At 41.1% G+C, this 18,123-nt stretch overlaps 1 protein-coding gene across 3 annotated transcripts in view; it reads left to right on the top strand.

Annotated features, from left to right (window-relative positions):
* Positions 1-5,186: 5,186 nt before the first annotated feature.
* The window catches only part of LOC311100234 (vasculin-like), a 40,398-nt gene continuing 27,461 nt past the window's right edge, over positions 5,187-18,123 (top strand). Inside the window, exons 1-6 of one of the 3 annotated variants that reach the window (XM_084141064.1) lie at positions 5,187-5,506; positions 12,426-13,252; positions 14,374-14,493; positions 14,691-14,814; positions 15,068-15,243; positions 17,877-17,940. In XM_084141064.1, the coding sequence (XP_083997190.1) occupies positions 14,431-14,493; positions 14,691-14,814; positions 15,068-15,243; positions 17,877-17,940 (427 nt within the window). In that variant the 5' untranslated portion in view covers positions 5,187-5,506; positions 12,426-13,252; positions 14,374-14,430. Of the gene's footprint in view, positions 5,507-9,155; positions 9,680-12,425; positions 14,494-14,690; positions 14,815-15,067; positions 15,244-17,876; positions 17,941-18,123 lie in introns of those variants that run through there. The other 2 variants (XM_084141065.1, XM_084141063.1) reach the window with 2 other exon arrangements.

The raw sequence follows: 18,123 nt of genomic DNA, 5'->3' as shown, positions 1-18,123 counted from the left end.
AATATTGTTCAGGTATATCAGGAGATCATCTGCAAATAGGTGTAGTTTATATTCATGTTTACCAATACTGATACCTGTTACGTTTGGGTCCTGTCTAATTATTTCTGCAAGCGGTTCGATTGCCAGTGCAAACAGGAGGGGGGAGCGAGGACATCCCTGTCTTGTGCCCCTTTCTAAAGCAATTTCATCAGACAATGTATTATTTGTGTATATTGTTTATGAAATGTATTATTTCAGCTGGAAAGTTGAAAGCTTCCTAAGTTTTGAATAAAAAAAGACAATTCAAGACGGTCAAAAGCCTTTAAGGCATCAACAGCCATTATTGATACATCTATTTCTTGTTTTTTTGCGTATTGTTTTAAACTGAAACATGTTCTTGTATTTGTTTATAGGTGTATATTTTTAATCAACCATGTTTGATTGATATGTATCAAGTCTGGTAAGACTTTTGCCATTCTATTACTTATGAGCTTTGTTATTATTTTATTGTCAAAATTTGTTAAACTTATGGGTCTGTAATCAGCAGGGCACTCTCCAGATTTTGATGATGTTTTAATATAACGGTTTGATACATGGTACTAGGAAGAACTGATTTGAGTGACGTGTGTTGTCATTGGGGTGCTACATTGTCCCAAAATATTCAATAGAATTCTATGGGAAAGCCATCCATTCCTGGTGCTTTTCTTCGCGCTAATGTTTTAACAGTGTCTAATATTTATTTTTGGGTGATCTCTGTTTTTAGTGATAATTTTTTGTCTGCTGATAATTGACCATTGTCGTCTAATTCTGATTTATATTTTCATATAAGCTTTTGAAAATGGTCATTAATCGCGTTGTTTCTAAGTAAGACATTTATCTTTTAAAATTATAACTAGTTTGGCGTGTATTCGTTTTGTGAGGGCTGCGAGATGTTTACCAGGTTCATTTGCCATTAAGTAGTATGCTTTATTTCAGTTTAACCTGTAGTTGTTGGCTCCCTTCGAAAGTGAGGCTAAGGTTGAGTCATGCGTCCTCCAAAACATGACCTGCCAAACCGCACTTCTTAACACCCGCTCGCTTAACCCGGAAGCCAGCTACGGAGGGATTGCTTTGATCTCAAAACAAACGCATCTACTCACGACCACAGCTGTAAACACAGTCCAGTTCAAAGTAAATGGCACAGATCCATATTGTTAGGCCTACTGCTGCTAGGTAGCTCTCTCTCTGCTCTCCCCTCCCTTCTGTCTGTCCTTGATTGCAGGAGTGAAGTCTGGTGTGCGGGAGTCAGGGTTCCAGCTGCAGCTCATTCACCATAATCACCTCAGCCTTTAAGACCCGGTCAAACTTGCCACTCATCGTCAGATCATAGTCAAGACGACCATGTTAGTCTCGCTGTCGACTCAACCTGTTTGTTTTCGCTCTTTGTGTTTTTGGCCTGTTCTATTTTATTTTCTCCTGTGCCACAGATTATTGGAACCTGACTCCTGCCTCCGCTTCACTCCTGCCACCACCATCCTGCTTTCCACTACCGGACCTCCCTCTTGGACTCATCACGGACACTAGGACATTACGGTACCACCCCTGCCCTGACCTGGATCTGTTACCCTCCCTATAACCTGGACTTGCTCTTCCCCTGCTATTGGAAACCTGGACTATTGTACATTGTAAATAAACCTGTTAAACCTTCTCTGGCTTGGTGTAGTTGTCTGCATTTGGGTTCTATCCAGTTAAATCATGACACATATATCACAATGGTCTATTTGCATATTGGCCTACTGCAGCTCTGATTGGTTATGCCGCACTGGTCTGTGTAGAGTACGGGCTGAGTAGTGTGTGTCAATGCAATAGAATCCTACTCCCATGCGTTCTGCCTACAACAAAATCTCTTGCATAGTTTGTTTTGTTTCGGTATGTTGCATTGAAAGTGGCTAATATTGTGTTGATTCGATCACAATTGCCATAGTAAAGGGAAACATTGATAGTGTTAACTAACAGGGAAAACTCTAGAAAGTTGAGTGAAGTTCAATCTCGTGCATCTCTCTGTGGGCTGATAGTTATTTTGCACTCTGCGCAGCAGTCCCTGGGAGCTGAACGGCAGTCTAGCACAAGCTCAGCTTAGAGGGAACATTGCCTGTAGGTGCCATCAACCAGCCTACATATCATCTGAGTGAGAGAACTGTGAGGATGGCAGAGAGAGAATGAGAGCGAGAGAGATCAATTATCACTGTTGAGCATTCCATTTAAAAATAGCCTAATACTGTTCTAGAGTCAGATTGTCTCAGCACAGTAGGGTACAGCAGGATTAGAGAGATATGCAAACTTACAGTCATGGGGCCACGCTTATGCTTCTCATCAGGGTGTTGTAGGAGGAAGTAGTGTATGACCTTGAGAGCTTCTGGATATGGCTGAGTGACTGGAATGTGTGAATGGTCCTGTGAATGAGAGAGCAGGAAAGAGAGTATGGGGGAAATCTGTAATCAAGTAATATCAGACTTTCTCCGTATAATTGATCATCAGCACCCCTGAAAGGTGGTAGGTATACTGTACATCAGAAAAGTAAGCCAATTGTTGTAGCAATTCATTTAGTATCCTCAATATTATGCCTTTTCTACGTCTGCCTTTCAGTAAGCAGGAAAGGAAGTTTGTGAATTATACCCACACCAATAAAAAGGCTGATTTTAACTTACTGTACTGGATGAAGTTCATGATGTTCTGCTCAGATGCCATACTGTGTCCTTCTCCTGCTGGCACATTCTGAACCCACACACACACACACACACACACACACACACACACACACACACACACACACACACACACACACACACAATATCAGCATTGTCTGTAGCTTAAATGGATATTGTTGTATAAGAAATAGCTATGCAAAGGGCCAGATAGGTAACCATTTACAGTAACTGCAGTCATTATTAGCCTACTCAGTCAATAAGCACCAGCCAGACAGAAGATCTAGCTAAATTAGCTACTTTTATTGTCCCCAGCACAAGTTGCACCTGTGTAATGATCATGCTGTTTAATCAGCTTCTTGATATGCCACATCTGTCGGGTGGATGGATTATCTTGGCAATGGAGAAATGCTCACTAACAGGAATGTAAACTAATTTGTGCACAGAATTTGAGAGAAATAAGCTTTTTGTGCGTATGGAAAATGTATTGGATCTTTTATTTCAGCTCATGAAACATGGGACCAACACTTTACATGCTGCGTTTATATGTTTGTTCAGTATAGCTACAATTACTTGAAAGAGATGTGGTCTTACTCTTTCTAAGTCAAATGAAAACGCTAAGAGTTAGCTAAATTACTCTTGAGTAATAAGTCGATTGTCATTTTTACATTCACCCCATATTGATCAAAACTACCTCGATTTAGGGTAGTCCAGTTCTTTCTCTAAGCTCAGATTTCCTTACCTAGTTTACTAGTTCAACTAGTTAACTAGTTATTCATATCACTACACTGTATTTGTTTTCTTATTTTTTTTATTGTCTATTGTCAGGTTATGCAAAGTTTTGAATTCAATGCACTAAATGTTGTATTTGTAAATGCCAGGGGTTTACGAAACATAACTAAAATAAAATCCGTTTTTTTATTTTGTAAACACTCTAATGCAGATTTCATTCTTGTAAACAATCTAAAGCAGATTTCATTTTACTCCAGGAGACTCACTCCTGCGATTTAGATTCTAGTTTTTGGAAATCACAATGGGTCTAACCACTCAGCTGGTACTATGATTTTGCTTCATAAGTTTAGAGGTGATATTTAATAGTCTTGTGTGTCCAAAGATGTGAGATTAGTTATATTGACCTCCAAACTAGATAATGCTTGTTTTATTGAATGCAATGTTAATGGGTACAATTCTCACACCTCAAATAATACTTTTCTTTTTAAAATCTTGCTGATAAGCTTACAGATCTGCAAAACAAGTATACAAATGCATGGCTTATAATAGCTGGAGACTTTAATGAAACACCTGATAACTCTTTAGATAGATTTCCACCTAGAAAAGCTCAAAGATCTCAGAATACTGACATCATCACCTAATTTTGCAGTAAACTGACAGTGATCGATACATGGCGTTTCTTTAATACAAACGTAAACGAATACACCTGGTGTAATAGGTGAATGATGGTCAGATCCAGAATGGATCTGTTTCTCATTTCTCCCCCACTTTTACAGTATGTACATGTTGGTATAGTTAAAGTGACTATGCATAGATAATAAACAGAGAGTAGCAGCAGCCATTTGATTAGCTTTTCAGGAGTCTTATGTCTTTGGGGTAGAAGCTGTTAAGAAGCCTTTTGGACCTAGACTTGGCACTCCGGTACCACTTGCCGTGCGGTAGCAGAGAGAACAGTCTATGACTAGGGTGGCTGGAGTCTTTGACAATTTTTAGGGACTTCCCCTGACACTGCCTGGTATAGAGGTCCTGGATGGCAGGAAGCTTGGCCCCAGTGATGTACTGGGCCGTACGCACTACCCTCTGTAGTGTCTTGTGGTCGGAGGCTGAGCAGTTGCCATACCAGGCAGTAATGCAACCAGTCAAGATGCTCTCGATGGTGCAGCTGTATAACTTTTTGAGGACCTGAGGACCAATGCCAAGTCTCCTGAGGGGGAATAGGCTTTGTTGTGCCCTCTTCACGACTGTCTTGGTGTGTTTGGACCATGATAGTTTGTTGGTGATGTGGACACCAAGGAACTTGAAGCTCTCAACCTGCTCCACTACAGCACCGTCAATGAGAATGGGGGCTTGCTCGGTCCTTCTTTTCCTGTAATCATCTCCTTTGGATGAACGTTTTCCTGTTTGCTTATGGCCTTATACAGCTCATTGAGTGCGGTCTTAGTGCCAGCATCGGTTTGTGGTGGTAAATAGACAGCTACGAAAAATAGTGTGATCTACAGCTTATCATGAGATACTCTACCTCAGGCAGGCAAAACCTTGCTTAATATTAGATGTTGTGCACCAGCTGTTCTTTACAAATATACACAGACCGCCATCCCTTGTCTTACCGGAGGCCGTTGTTCTCTCTTGCCGATGCAGCGTAAACCCCGCCAGCTGTTTGTTATCCATGTTGTCGTTCAGCCACGACTCAGTGAAATATAAGATATTAGAGTTTTTAATGTCCTGTTGGTAGGATATTCGTGATCGTAGCTCCAACGAGATTCTCGCGAAACATTGCTGTAGCAGCGCCATTTTGGGACGGAGAGAAGCAAAAGCGGCAATTTTATTTATTTTTAAAAGCAATGAATTTGCAAACACTTTAATAAGTTAATGAGATGATAAATGTGGAAAGTCTGATAAATAAATATCAGCGTCTTGGCCATTTGTTACGAAATAACAAAAAAGCGAATGACAACTGTCAAAGGGGGCACGAGATAGTAAGCTGTGACTGATTCGGCAGGTTACCTACAAGCTAACGACGCTAGCTAGCTAACGTTAGCAAGAAGTAAATGACTGCAATGTATCTACTAACTCTAGCGAAGTTATCGGGAGAGCGTTGACATCATTGAAAGGTAAGTATTGTGGAATTAGTCACAGAACAAATCAATAACAGGGAGTAACATTCGCTTATTTGGCTAGCTCCCTAGTCAGCTAAGTTAGCTAGTTGACGTTCAAGAGTTGAGTGCGCTAGCTAGCTAAACATCCGCTAACTATTGTAAGGCATGAACCCCTTTCTGTGTTTGTAAACATTGCCGCACGAGAGTGAAGCGCGCAATGTTGGTGTGGCAGAACACGGGAGTTCTCATAGAGCGCCAGCAAAAAAAAGCCACCATTTACTCATGTTGAGTCCTTTCAGACTACATTTGGATTATAATTGCAATTTAAGGCTCGTATGAATGTCCTTCTAAACATAATGTTTGTGTCATCGCAAATCAACTGCATTATACTTAAAAACATCAACTTCAACCAGTAAAATAGCTCTGGCTAGATTTTGCTACAGCTTATGGCAATTACCGTTAGCATTCTAGCTAACAATTGCTGCGTCCAAAATAGGTATTTTGCAAAGATGACAAACAATTAACAAATATACTATTTGCGACCGTTCAATCAATAATCAAAACAACATTGTAAGCGTATAAGAACCCCAAAAGTGTTTTTGTTTATAAGTAATAATTATGTAAATGTAGGCTTAAATGGGAACATATTGGAGGGCTGTCTTTTGCATAGTTGATACACGCGCCTGCTGTCGCCGACAGTGCCATTGCATTTTGGTACGCCAAAAGTACATTAACGCTGCGTTTCCCTTGCAGGGGCAGTTGTAGTTGTTCTGTGTGGTGTATACGTTGGATTTATCGAAAGAATGCTTCAAATTGCATGCTTGACAGAAATGGTAACAAATCAAATTCAAATCAAATTTTATTTGTCACATGAGCCGAATACAACAGGTGTATGTATACCTTACGGTGAAATGCTTACTTACAATGCAGTTCAAGAAAGTGTTAAGAAAATATTTACTAAATAAACTAAAGTAAAAAATAACACAATAAAATTACATAACAATAACGAGGCTATATACAGGGGGTACCAGTACCTTGTCAATGTCAAAAACACTGTTGGTGTGATCGAGGCATTATTGCATTTTAGTACATTCATTTCCAATGGAACGTTGCGTTTGCCTTGCAGCATTGCGTTGCAGAGGCAGTTGTAGTGCGTTCTGTGTGGTGCATACGTTGGATTTATCAAATTTATGCATAGACGGCTTGACAGAAAGGTGATTGTTGAACTTTTGTTGCATGCATATCCAGATTATGCTGATTATGTACCATTTTGCGCAATAACACTGTAGGTGTACTCAGTGTCAGGCCTTGATCAACACCGATAGTGTCATTGCGCAAAATGTTACACAGCATCATCTGGATATGTGTGCAACAAAAGTTCAACATTCACCTTCTGCTACCATTTCTGTCAAGCCGTCTACGCATACATTTGATAAATCCAACGTATGCACCACACAGAACGCACTGCAACTGCCTCTGCAACGCAATGCTGCAAGGCAGACGCAGGTTTCCATTGGAAATTAATGTACTTCTGGTGTACCACAATGCAATGACGCTGTTGGTGTGATCGAAGCGTCAGTGTGTTCTTGTACTGAAAAACCATCTATCCACCTCATTTTCAAATGTTGCCATGGGCACAGCCAAACAACAGAAGTGATGGATTAGACTTCCGCTTTACATCAAATCAAATTTTATTGGTCACATACATGTGTTTAGCAGATGTTATTGCGAGTGTAGGGGAATGCTTGTGTTTCTAGCTCTGACAGTGCAGTAATATTTAACATCTAACAATTTCACAACATATACCCAATACACACAAATCTAAGTAAAGCAATGGAATTAAGAATATATAAATAAATATATGGACGAGCATTGTCAGAGCAGCATAGACTAAGATACAGTAGAATAGTATAGAATACAGTATATACATATGAGATGAGTAATGCAAGATATGTGAACATTATTAAAGCGACTAGTGTTCCATTTATTAAAGTGGCCAGGGATTTCTAATCAGTGGGGAAAAAAAGTATTTAGTCAGCCACCAATTGTGCAAGTTCTCCCACTTAAAAAGATGAGAGGCCTGTAATTTACATCATAGGTACACGTCAACTATAACAGACAAAATGAGAAAAACAAATCCAGTAAATCACATTGTAGGATTTTTAATGAATTTACTTGCAAATTATGGTGGAAAATAAGTATTTGGTCAATAACAAAAGTTTCTCAATACTTTGTTATATACCCTTTGTTGGCAATGACACAGGTCAAACGTTTTCTGTAAGTCTTCACAAGGTTTTCACACACTGTTACTGGTATTTTGGCCCATTCCTCCATGCAGATCTCCTCTAGAGCAGTGATGTTTTGGGGCTGTCGCTGGGCAACACAGACTTTCAACTCCCTCCAAAGGTTTTCTATGGGGTTGAGATCTGGAGACTGGCTAGGCCACTCCAGGACCTTGAAATGCTTCTTACGAAGCCACTCCTTCGTTGCCCGGGCGGTGTGTTTGGGATCATTGTCATGCTGAAAGACCCAGCCACGTTTCATCTTCAATGCCCTTGCTGATGGAAGGAGATTTTCACTCAAAATCTCACGATACATGGCCCCATTCATTATTTTCTTTACAAGGATCAGTCGTCCTGGTCCCTTTGCAGAAAAACAGCCCCAAAGCATGATGTTTCCACCCCCATGCTTCACAGTAGGTATGGTGTTCTTTGGATGCAACTCAGCATTCTTTGTCCTCCAAACACGACGAGTTGAGTTTTTACCAAAAAGTTCTATTTTGGTTTCATCTGACCATATGACATTCTCCCAATCCTTTTCTGGATCATCCAAATGCACTCTAGCAAACTTCAGACGGGCCTGGACATGTACTGGCTTAAGCAGGGGGACACGTCTGGCACTGCAGGATTTGAGTCCCTGGCGGCGTAGTGTGTTACTGATGGTAGGCTTTGTTACTTTGGTCCCAGCTCTCTGCAGGTCATTCACTAGGTGTCCCCCCCCGTGTGGTTCTGGGATTTTTGCTCACCGTTCTTGTGATCATTTTGACCCCACGGGGTGAGATCTTGCGTGGAGCCCCAGATCGAGGGAGATTATCAGTGGTCTTGTATGTCTTCCATTTCATAATAATTGCTCCCACAGTTGATTTCTTCAAAGCAAGCTGCTTACCTATTGCAGATTCAGTCTTCCCAGCCTGGTGCAGGTCTACAATTTTGTTTCTGGTGTCCTTTGACAGCTCTTTGGTCTTGGCCATAGTGGAGTTTGGAGTGTGACTGTTTGAGGTTGTGGACAGGTGTCTTTTATACTGATAACAAGTTCAAACAGGTGCCATTAATACAGGTAACGAGTGGAGGACAGAGGAGACTCTTAAAGAAGAGGTTACAGGTCTGTGAGAGCCAGAAATCTTGCTTGTTTTTTATTGACCAAATACTTATTTTCCACCATAATTTGCAAATAAATTCATTAAAAATCCTACAATGTGATTTTCTGGATTTTTTTCCCTCATTTTGTCTGTCATAGTTGACGTGTACCTATGATGAAAATTACAGGCCGCTCATCTTTTTAAGTGGGTGAACTTGCACAATTGGTGGCTGACTAAATACTTTTTCCCCCCACTGTATGTAGCCTAGAGTTAAGATTGGCCTACTATACGAAAATATGGGCTTCTCCTTTCCAACTCCCCACCCGTTCTTAATGCTGTAGCCTATTTTACATTCAGCAAGCAAGAGCAAGCGTGCATCTCTTGTCCAATAGGCTATTAGGAGGCTAAAGAAAATAAGTCAAAATAAGTGTCCCACAAGCTTTTGTAGTCTGGCTTTTCCTGGGACTGCATAACATTTAAGAGGAATAGCCGTGGCAGCGGAGAGGCCAGGTGCGTAATTGCGTATCAGAACAACAGGCTCGAGATGTAGCCTATAGCCTAAATTGGAAGCGTATGCATATTAGCCCATAATTCATAAGCTCAGTGTTAGGCTTAATACTGCAGTGAATATTTACAGTCAATTTACAGATCGAAAGAACCAAGTTAATCAGATAACAAAATCATAGGTAGGCTAAGCTATGTGCGCTCCCTCCCAGTCCCCGGGTACCAGCTCGAAAAGCTACCCTATTGTTTCAGTTTTTTAGGGCCAAGAAATGTTTCCTACCTAGGCTACAACAACACAATGTAATGAAGAATGTTAATGTTTTCAAGTGAGTACAGAACTCTAGTCTAACTGTAAACTGCAGTGAATAGCCTATGTCATTTGAATAACTGCTCAAAAGCCTGGCATTTTCAATGCATATTCATTTAGTAATAACTGCATCTAGCCTGCCTGATTGGGCAACCATTTGGATCAGTTATGGGTTTTTTCTCGGCAGTTTAGCCTACAAGGTCCAGGCTCATTAGCAGGCGGGTAATATGGTGTATTTTTTTCAGGATGTATCAGCTAACAGAAACATGCTAATGTAGGGATTTCTAGTGGTGCGCATATGAATTATGATAATGCGCGAGCGCGGAGGAAGTTGTATTCATAGTGTCCGCGTTTGGCTTCCGTGTTTTAAAAGCATTAGAAAATGAGGTGGATAGGTCGTTATCAATAAAACGTCACAATAAGGTGCAGAGTGTTAGATTTGCCTGCTGGGTGGCAAGGAGGCCCCCAGCTCTGCTAAAACCATTGACAACTGCATGCCGTTTTCAAGAGATTTTTAAATAAATGTTATAACTATTTGGTTGTAATATCATAACCTCTTGAAGAGCATAGTCAGAACTACACATTTCCGAGTATCCTATGCAAAGCAATTGTGCACATTTAGTGCTATCATCAGTTATACATCAAGTAACTGCATCCTTTATGATCAGTAAACATCAATTGATCATGTCATTTCACATATGTGAGGGTAGCCTCACGACCTTTCTCAATATTGGCCACCATTAATTGGATATTTCATTGCCTAGATATCAGAATGTTACCATGGTTACTCCATGATATCAATCTGAAAGAAGTCGCTGTAAAAAAGACGCAATAGTCTCTACAAGGCAGAATGTTGAATAAAATTATATTTATACTTACTTTACCGGTTGTACATGATGTTGGTTGTTTTGGCAGTAGGAGGTGGATATGGGGTATCCAAAGGAAAGTGTTGTTTACCTGACTTTTTGCGGCGCCGGTAGGTTCTGTCGCTTGCATTTTCAATCTGTTGACGCATTGCACGTGATGTACAATATGTAAACAATAGCCGAATGTAGTCGACCGAAGCACATTTCCTCGCAAACGATATACAGACCAGCATACTGAAGGTCGGGTTGATAACACTACTCTTTGGATATTTTGTCTAACATTCCTGCCTGCAAAAAGACAAACCACACGGACAACAGGTAAAGTATCATTTTATTCAGCATTCTGGCTTGTAGAGGTCGTGAGAGGAAACTTTCCTGATTCTCTGCAATTCAATGTCAGGTTTTCAGGCTAGATATTTGAGTGATATAAAATAAAAGTGTGCTATACCTAACAAGTATGAGTGGTTTAGATTAACTTCCCATCCTTTGTAGGCTCGGCCTGTCAAGCAGCAGAAGGACACATTTGCTGATGTAACATTACTGTTAGCTGATAATGTTTACTTTGCAAGCTGTCGGTACAAACTTTGTACAGTTGGCTAAACATAGTGGTAATCAGACCTAATGTACTTTTTTTTCTCCAACCAACGTAGGCCTACTAGTGAAGTTGGCTAACATTATCCCCTTTTCAACATTGTTTTTAAGAGTGTTTATTCACTGTTGCTGCGGACAGACATGATAGGCTACATTGATTGAAGGACCATGTCAGATTGGCTAGCTAATAACAGATCATGTCAATATGGCTAGTTAACAAGCGAACTTTCAGGGGATAAACTAAATTGCTATATTTTCTTGCCATCTATAGTGGTGATGACAGTAATCCGGATGACAACTATACCAGGATGAGGACTTGCAGATGTCACGCTCCTTCCAAAAGCCTAATCTCTGATGAAGCAAGCTAAATGACATGTTGTTTGCTTAGTTAGCTAGCTACATGCCAATTGGATAGGCTACCCTCATGTATCTGAAAATACATGATCAATTGATGTTTACATGAAAAGCATGCAGTTACTTGCTGTATAATTCTGATGATATAGCTAAATGTGGAATAATCAGAAATGTGTTGTTGTGACTACGCTCTTCAAGAGGTGATGATATTAAAACCAAACGTTTATTTAACAATCCCTTGAAAACGGCACATAGTTGTCAATGGTTTTAGCTCTCCTTGTTCCCCAGAAGCCAAATTGAACGCTCTGCACCGTTTTATTCCTAACGACCTATCGAAAATGAAGATGATGGGGTCTGTGGGCAGGTGTGATGTTGTTGTGCTTTTGTATGCTGTCATTTGTATGTGAATGTTTTGTATAATAAAACATAAAAAAGAGAGAGAATGATAGAGGCCTCTAGTGGCCAGAAGGCTGTTTTAGCATGGGCAAAGCCATTGAGCACTTTCACCATGCTTCCACATTTTTTCAGTAGTCAATTGGGTGGGGATTCCTATGGGTTGTAGCCTCAATGGCGCTTCACATGCTGTCACAGACGCTATAATGGAACAGATATAAAGATGAGTCCTCTATCTCTATGGTCTAACATTACCTGGTGTTTTAACATGTATTGTCTGTAGAGTGAATAACATGCTAGGTAGCCTACCGTTATATCGCTAACTTAGCACATGCTATAGTCAAAGACACTCAACTAACCCTTAGGTTTCCCATTTTATCTGTGCTATAGTCTACTAGCTAATGTTGTCAAATATTGATGCTCTCAGTTAGCTAGCTGTAGCATAATGTGATTTTCTAGTCTCTTTGCTAACTTCTGCCCTTAGCTGGTAATCAGCCTTAATGTGTTTGATGCTGTCTTAGCTGACTATCTTGCTATCATGCTTTCTCTTTTGGATCACAGGTGAACAGCCTCACTTCATAGGATATCCCAATTGTCAAGGAAGAGAGACATAGGACTTGCTACTATTGGCTCAACATCCGTGTTGCATGGGATAAGCAGCATCTGAACATGTGGACTGGTTTTGTGGAATTACAAAGTACTATTTTATTTTGCATTTTATTTGAGACTTTGTGATATTATGTGGACATACGTAATGCACTGACCTGCTTTAGTCTCCTCTTCCTCTTTACAAGTCTTCCATATGTTTCTGAAAAATGCATCATGTACACACACATGATTGAAAGCTGTAGTTACTGTTAGCTAGCTAACTTTATTTTTGGCAACATGTGATCACACTAACATTTTTATTGTCTGATAAAAAATTAATAATAATTTTAATGGTATCAGGGCAGTACAAACCCCCAGCAAAATCACTGAATCCTTCCTAAAGGGTTCAGAGCAAATCCACCCCAATGTCTCCTTTGTAAAATTGGACGAGAATGTCATTGGATTTCCTTCAACATCTCTGAAGGACTCTTCATCATTCTGGGAACTGGAATTACATGTAAAAACATTTTGTAAATGACCCTATCTGCACGATACATGTGGGGAGCAGATTAACTGGATAAGAACTGATTGTGAGAAGGAAAACACTGGGATAATCTTGGGATTACAGCGCGGCAGACGCCTATGCTCAGTCCTCCATAGCTGGTTTGTAAGTGCAGACGAAGAATATCAAGGATCTGGAAGGATTGTGTATGGAGGAATTCTCTTAAGATCCCTCCCAATAATGTTCTGAAACTCATAAAACATTTTAGTAAAAGGCTCAGTGCCGTTATCCTCGCAAGGTGAGGTATTGAAAACAGGAGTGTCAATAATTGTTATTATTACTATGTATAATCATTTTAGCATACAATATAGCTCAGTATTTGAATTATTTATTTTATAGTCATTTTTGCTCATCTTTATCAAGGGTCTAATAATGTCGGACCCCACTGTAGGTCTCTAGTGAAAGGAACAAAATGCTGCTGGTTGTCTCTCGATTGTGACTGACGGCTTGGGATCTGACTAGACGGTCGTGTTGAGAATAATTCAAACACTGTCTGGCTTTTGAAATGCGATTGCAGATTTCCTTGTTTTCTCATGTTTTGGTTTTGAAGGGATCAAAACACCTCACAGTTGAAAGCAGTTAATGAATAATCATTTTTCTCACATAGAGGTCCCTTCTATGCTTTGGTCTCTTGTCACCATGCTTATGTTGCTCTGTGTGTGGCACAAAAACACAACACTTTTCACAGTCTAGAACATTGAGTTAATTAAATATCTATAACATAGTTGAACAAAGCATTGTTTTCCGATAGCAGGATGCATTTCCTATAGTAGAGACACATGCCCAGAGGAATATAAGCCTTGGCTATTTCTCACACACAGCATCTCAGGTTCATGTTTGAATTGTTGTAATTTTGTCAGCCAGTAGTAGCCTATTCTAGTATTTTACATTTCCATCCACAACTGTGTATTTGTAAGACTGCTAACTGATGACCAACCCTGAGATAACCTTTTGCTAACCTCCTGATGTGACGCTGTCATGGTCCTACCTATCTCCATCAGTCAGGCACTGAACTGATGAATTGCACTCTGCTGCATCAGCTCAGACTTCCATTGAACTCTGTTTCATGTTCCGCAAGGGTTGGATGACACTCTCCTGTCCACATGAATATTATCTCTGCTGTCTGCTACGCCTAATGGGAAGCGAAAGGGACTGGAGCAGGAAAAACTCCATTCTGTCACGTTGCATTGTATCGGTTGGTTAGTTAGTAGTGTGCCACTTGAAAGAGAATTCAGTTGAGAAATCATTGGGCCTAATGCCCATAAACACACTCATGATGCCTGGAGATGGCTCAGCTACTACACTCTCTCTCTAACACGCCACAGCGCCTCTTTCTCTCGCTCTCTTGCTCTCATTTAGGGGCTGGAAAAATGAGGTGTTGATGTCTTACCTACCTCACTGGAGACGGAAACCTAAATGGCGCAGCATGACTTCACTCCAGCCTGGCTTAATTTTCCCACAGCACCCTTATCAGCCCAGGTACCGTAGTGTTTGTGTGTAGCCTATGTCCAGTCCAATGTGTGTCTTGTCTCTCTGGCTGTGTGTATGTGCACAAGATATACTGCCTGCCCTCTTGTGTAGACACACATGTTGTCTTCTGTTCATTTCAGACACACGTATAAAACGTGATTGTTGTATGGAGTATTTGTCAGCCTGACAGTCTGTCTGTGTGTTAGCCCTCTCAGGTCTATGACAAGCCTTTCGAGTCTCCTGCCGAACGTCTGGACAGCCAAGGGGATGTGAGTCGCAAACGACACAACTCATCAGATGGCTCAGAGTCTGTCAACAGACACACTGAGGGTATGGAACTAACTAATGTCTGAAGTAGAACATATATTAATGTTGGCTAGAATTAACTAATCAAGAGCTGGTTTGACACCTTTATGTGCCTCTCAGTCAACCACCTACTTGTCTGGCTGTCTGTCCATCTCGCAGCCCATCTATTCTTTATCTACCTATCATACTTCCAGTATCTATCCATCCATGCGTTTGTCTCTGTGAGATAGAGGGACACTCTATACTCATTGGTAAAGCCAAATTGTCTGATTCACAGGAGGCTACTCCAGGAACGGATGGAGAGTCCGGAATGGCAGCGAGGGCTCGAGCTCATGCTCTCCCCTTCAGCAAGGCGGACCCCCGCCCCGCTCCAAGAGCAAAGGCCTGCCGGAGGACCAGCGAGGCCATAGGGACGACGGGGACAAACGCAAGCAGTTTGAAGCTGAAGACTTTGTGAGTGGTGTAGTAAGGCAGCCTAATGGGGTTGTGACTACCTTAGGCTTTTTTCTTACGACCCATCAAGTAGTCCTAAACAAAAACAATGTTTTAAAGTTATCACTAGGGCTGTTAAGGTGACCGTATTACCGCCACACCGGCGGTCATGAGTCATGACCACAGTCAAATTCTATGTGACCGTTTAGTCACGATAACTAGGCTTCTCCAAAACTGCGCTCTGATGCTGCTGATGGTCATTAGTAGCCTACCAAACTTGCTAATGGCCTGGTACTCAGCGATCTATTGTCTTTCTAATCACTCTGACATCAATGCAAGTACAATCGAAAATCAAATCAAACACTTCATGAGAGCCCATGAGCTTGTGTTGCGCAACATTTCTATAGGCTATGCAATTGCATGAGAAAACAGTTTTGATGGCCTCTAAGAGGATCCCATCAGCTTTTTCTATAGGCTTACTATATTTATTTCTCAACTTTCCAAATATTAAGCACATTGCTTTGCTTTACAACAGGAGTATTGCCTACCTGGCTGGCATGAAAATGAACCGTTGGAAAAGCGTCCTCCATTCGCTTTTTAAGTGCATAGATGACATGTACACTACATGACCAAAAACTCGTCGAACATATCATTCCAAAATCATGGGCATTAAGATAGAGTTGGTCCCTTTTTGCTGTTATAACAACCTCCACTCTTCTGGGAAGGCTTTCCACTAGATGTTGGGACTTGCTTCCATTCAGCTACAAGAGTATTAGTGAGGTTGGGCACTGCAGTAGGGCGATTAGGCCTGGTTCGCAGTCGGCGTTCCAATTCATCCCAAAGGTGTTCGATGGGGTTGAGGTCAGGGCTCTGTGCAGGCCAGTCAAGTTCTTCCACATTGATCTCGACAAACCAGTTCTGTATGGACCTTGCTTTGTGCACGGGGCATTGTCATGCTGAAACAGTAAAGGGCCTTCCCTAAACTGTTTTCACAATGTTGGAAGCACAGAATCGTCTAGAATGTCATTGTATGCTGTAGCGTTAAGATTTCCCTTCACTGGAACTAAGGGGCCCAGCCCGAACCATGAAAACAGCCCCAGACCATTATTCCTCCTCCACCAAACTTTACAGTTGGCACTATGCATTGGGGTAGGTAGCGTTCTCCTGGCATCCGCTAAACCTAGATTTGTATGTCGGACTGCCAGATGGTGAAGCTTGATTCATCACTCCAGAGAACGCGTTTCCACTGCTCCAGAGTCCAATGGTGGCAAGCTTTACACCACTCCAGCCGACGCATAGCATTGCGCATGGTGATCTTAGGCTTGTGTGCGGCTGCTCGGCCATGGAAACCCATTTCATGAAGCTCCTGACGAACAGTTCTTGTGCTGACGTTGCTTCCAGAGGCAGTTTGGAACAATGGTAGTGAGTGTTGCAACCGAGGACAGACAATTTTTTATGCGCTTCAGCACTCGGCGGTCCCGTTCTGTGAGCTTGTGTGGCCTACCACTTCGTGGCTGAGCCGTTGTTGCTCCTAGACGTTTCCACTTCACAATAACAGCACTTACAGTTGACCGGGGCAGCTCTAGCAGGGCAGAAATTTGACACACTGACTTGTTGGAAAGGTGGCATCCTATGACGGTGCCACATAGAAAGTCACTGAGCTCTTAGGAACGGGCCATTCTACTGCCTATGTTTGTCTATGGAGATTGCATGGCGTTGTGCTCAATATTATACACCTGTCAGCAACGGGTTTGACTGAAATAGCTGAATCCACTAATTTGAAGTGGTGTCCACATACTTCTGGCCATGTGTATAGCCTAATGTTTGTATCACAACTAAAGTTGCACAAATAACTATAAATTAAGCATATAGGAGGACCTGTTTCCTTGCTCAACACAGAATAACCGCATGTGCGCACTCCCTCTGAAATCTTTTGGAGAAAATATCCTTTCTATTTTATTCAGCAATGTTCAATTGTATTCTTCATACTATAAAATAATGCCACGGAATTCTAAGCAAATCTTGTCTGCTAAATGAACTGTGTAGCCCAAAGCCATGTGGCATAGCTAGATCAGGGCCTAACATAAGTACAACTCAGAATATGCTATTCTGTTCTTCTGAAATAGGCTACATTTTCTTCATATCATATTTCTTTAGACCTGTCTAAAATAAATAATGGATTTATTGTGATGGTGTAGGCTATATTAAATGGATTTATTAGACTTTTTTAAATGTAGATGTTCCTACGGTCTGCATCAGTGGCTTGTAGGCTATGCATTGAAGCCAGGAGATGCTAAATTTGTTTATGTTAATTAATGGTAAATTACTGTGAGACAGGCAGTTATTTGCAAGACAGTCACCGGCTGACAAAATTTCATGACCGCCACAGCCCTAGTTATCACCCAATCTGACTCAAATGGAATCAGCCTTGACCTATTGGTTTGGCATATGCTCACGCCATCCTCCCTTCAGGAAACACTCATCAGTCTTTCTTCCCCAAATGCCTCATCTTTAATATTATGTTAGTGTTTTTCAAAGATATAGATTGTGAATTTTATCTTATTCTTTCCAAACCCTTTGTTTTTGCCATGTCTCAGATGTATCCTACTCAACAACATGCTAGTGTACTAAGATGCATGCTGTTTTTCTTTCAGCCCTCACTCAATCCTAATGCAGAACGAGAGGTTAACCATAAAGCTGTTGCCACTGGAGTATGGGGTGAGCTACCAGTGTATTATCTCTCCATTCTCCAACTTGATTTGACTTTGATGCAGTTTTCTCCTTTAGTTGCCCTTTTTGGACCAAATAGTCTTAATACCTATTTAATTAATATATTATTATGAAAACTGTACCTTTAAAAAAAAAAAGTACTTATAAGGCAAATTGAAAAGGTGTTCCATC

The sequence above is a fragment of the Coregonus lavaretus genome, assembly GCF_964263955.1.
Source record: "Coregonus lavaretus genome assembly, chromosome: 24".
In the NCBI taxonomy this organism is placed as follows: Eukaryota; Metazoa; Chordata; class Actinopteri; order Salmoniformes; family Salmonidae; genus Coregonus; species Coregonus lavaretus.
The sequence above is the reverse complement of the archived record's forward strand: the minus strand, read 5'-3'. Positions and strand labels throughout refer to the sequence as shown.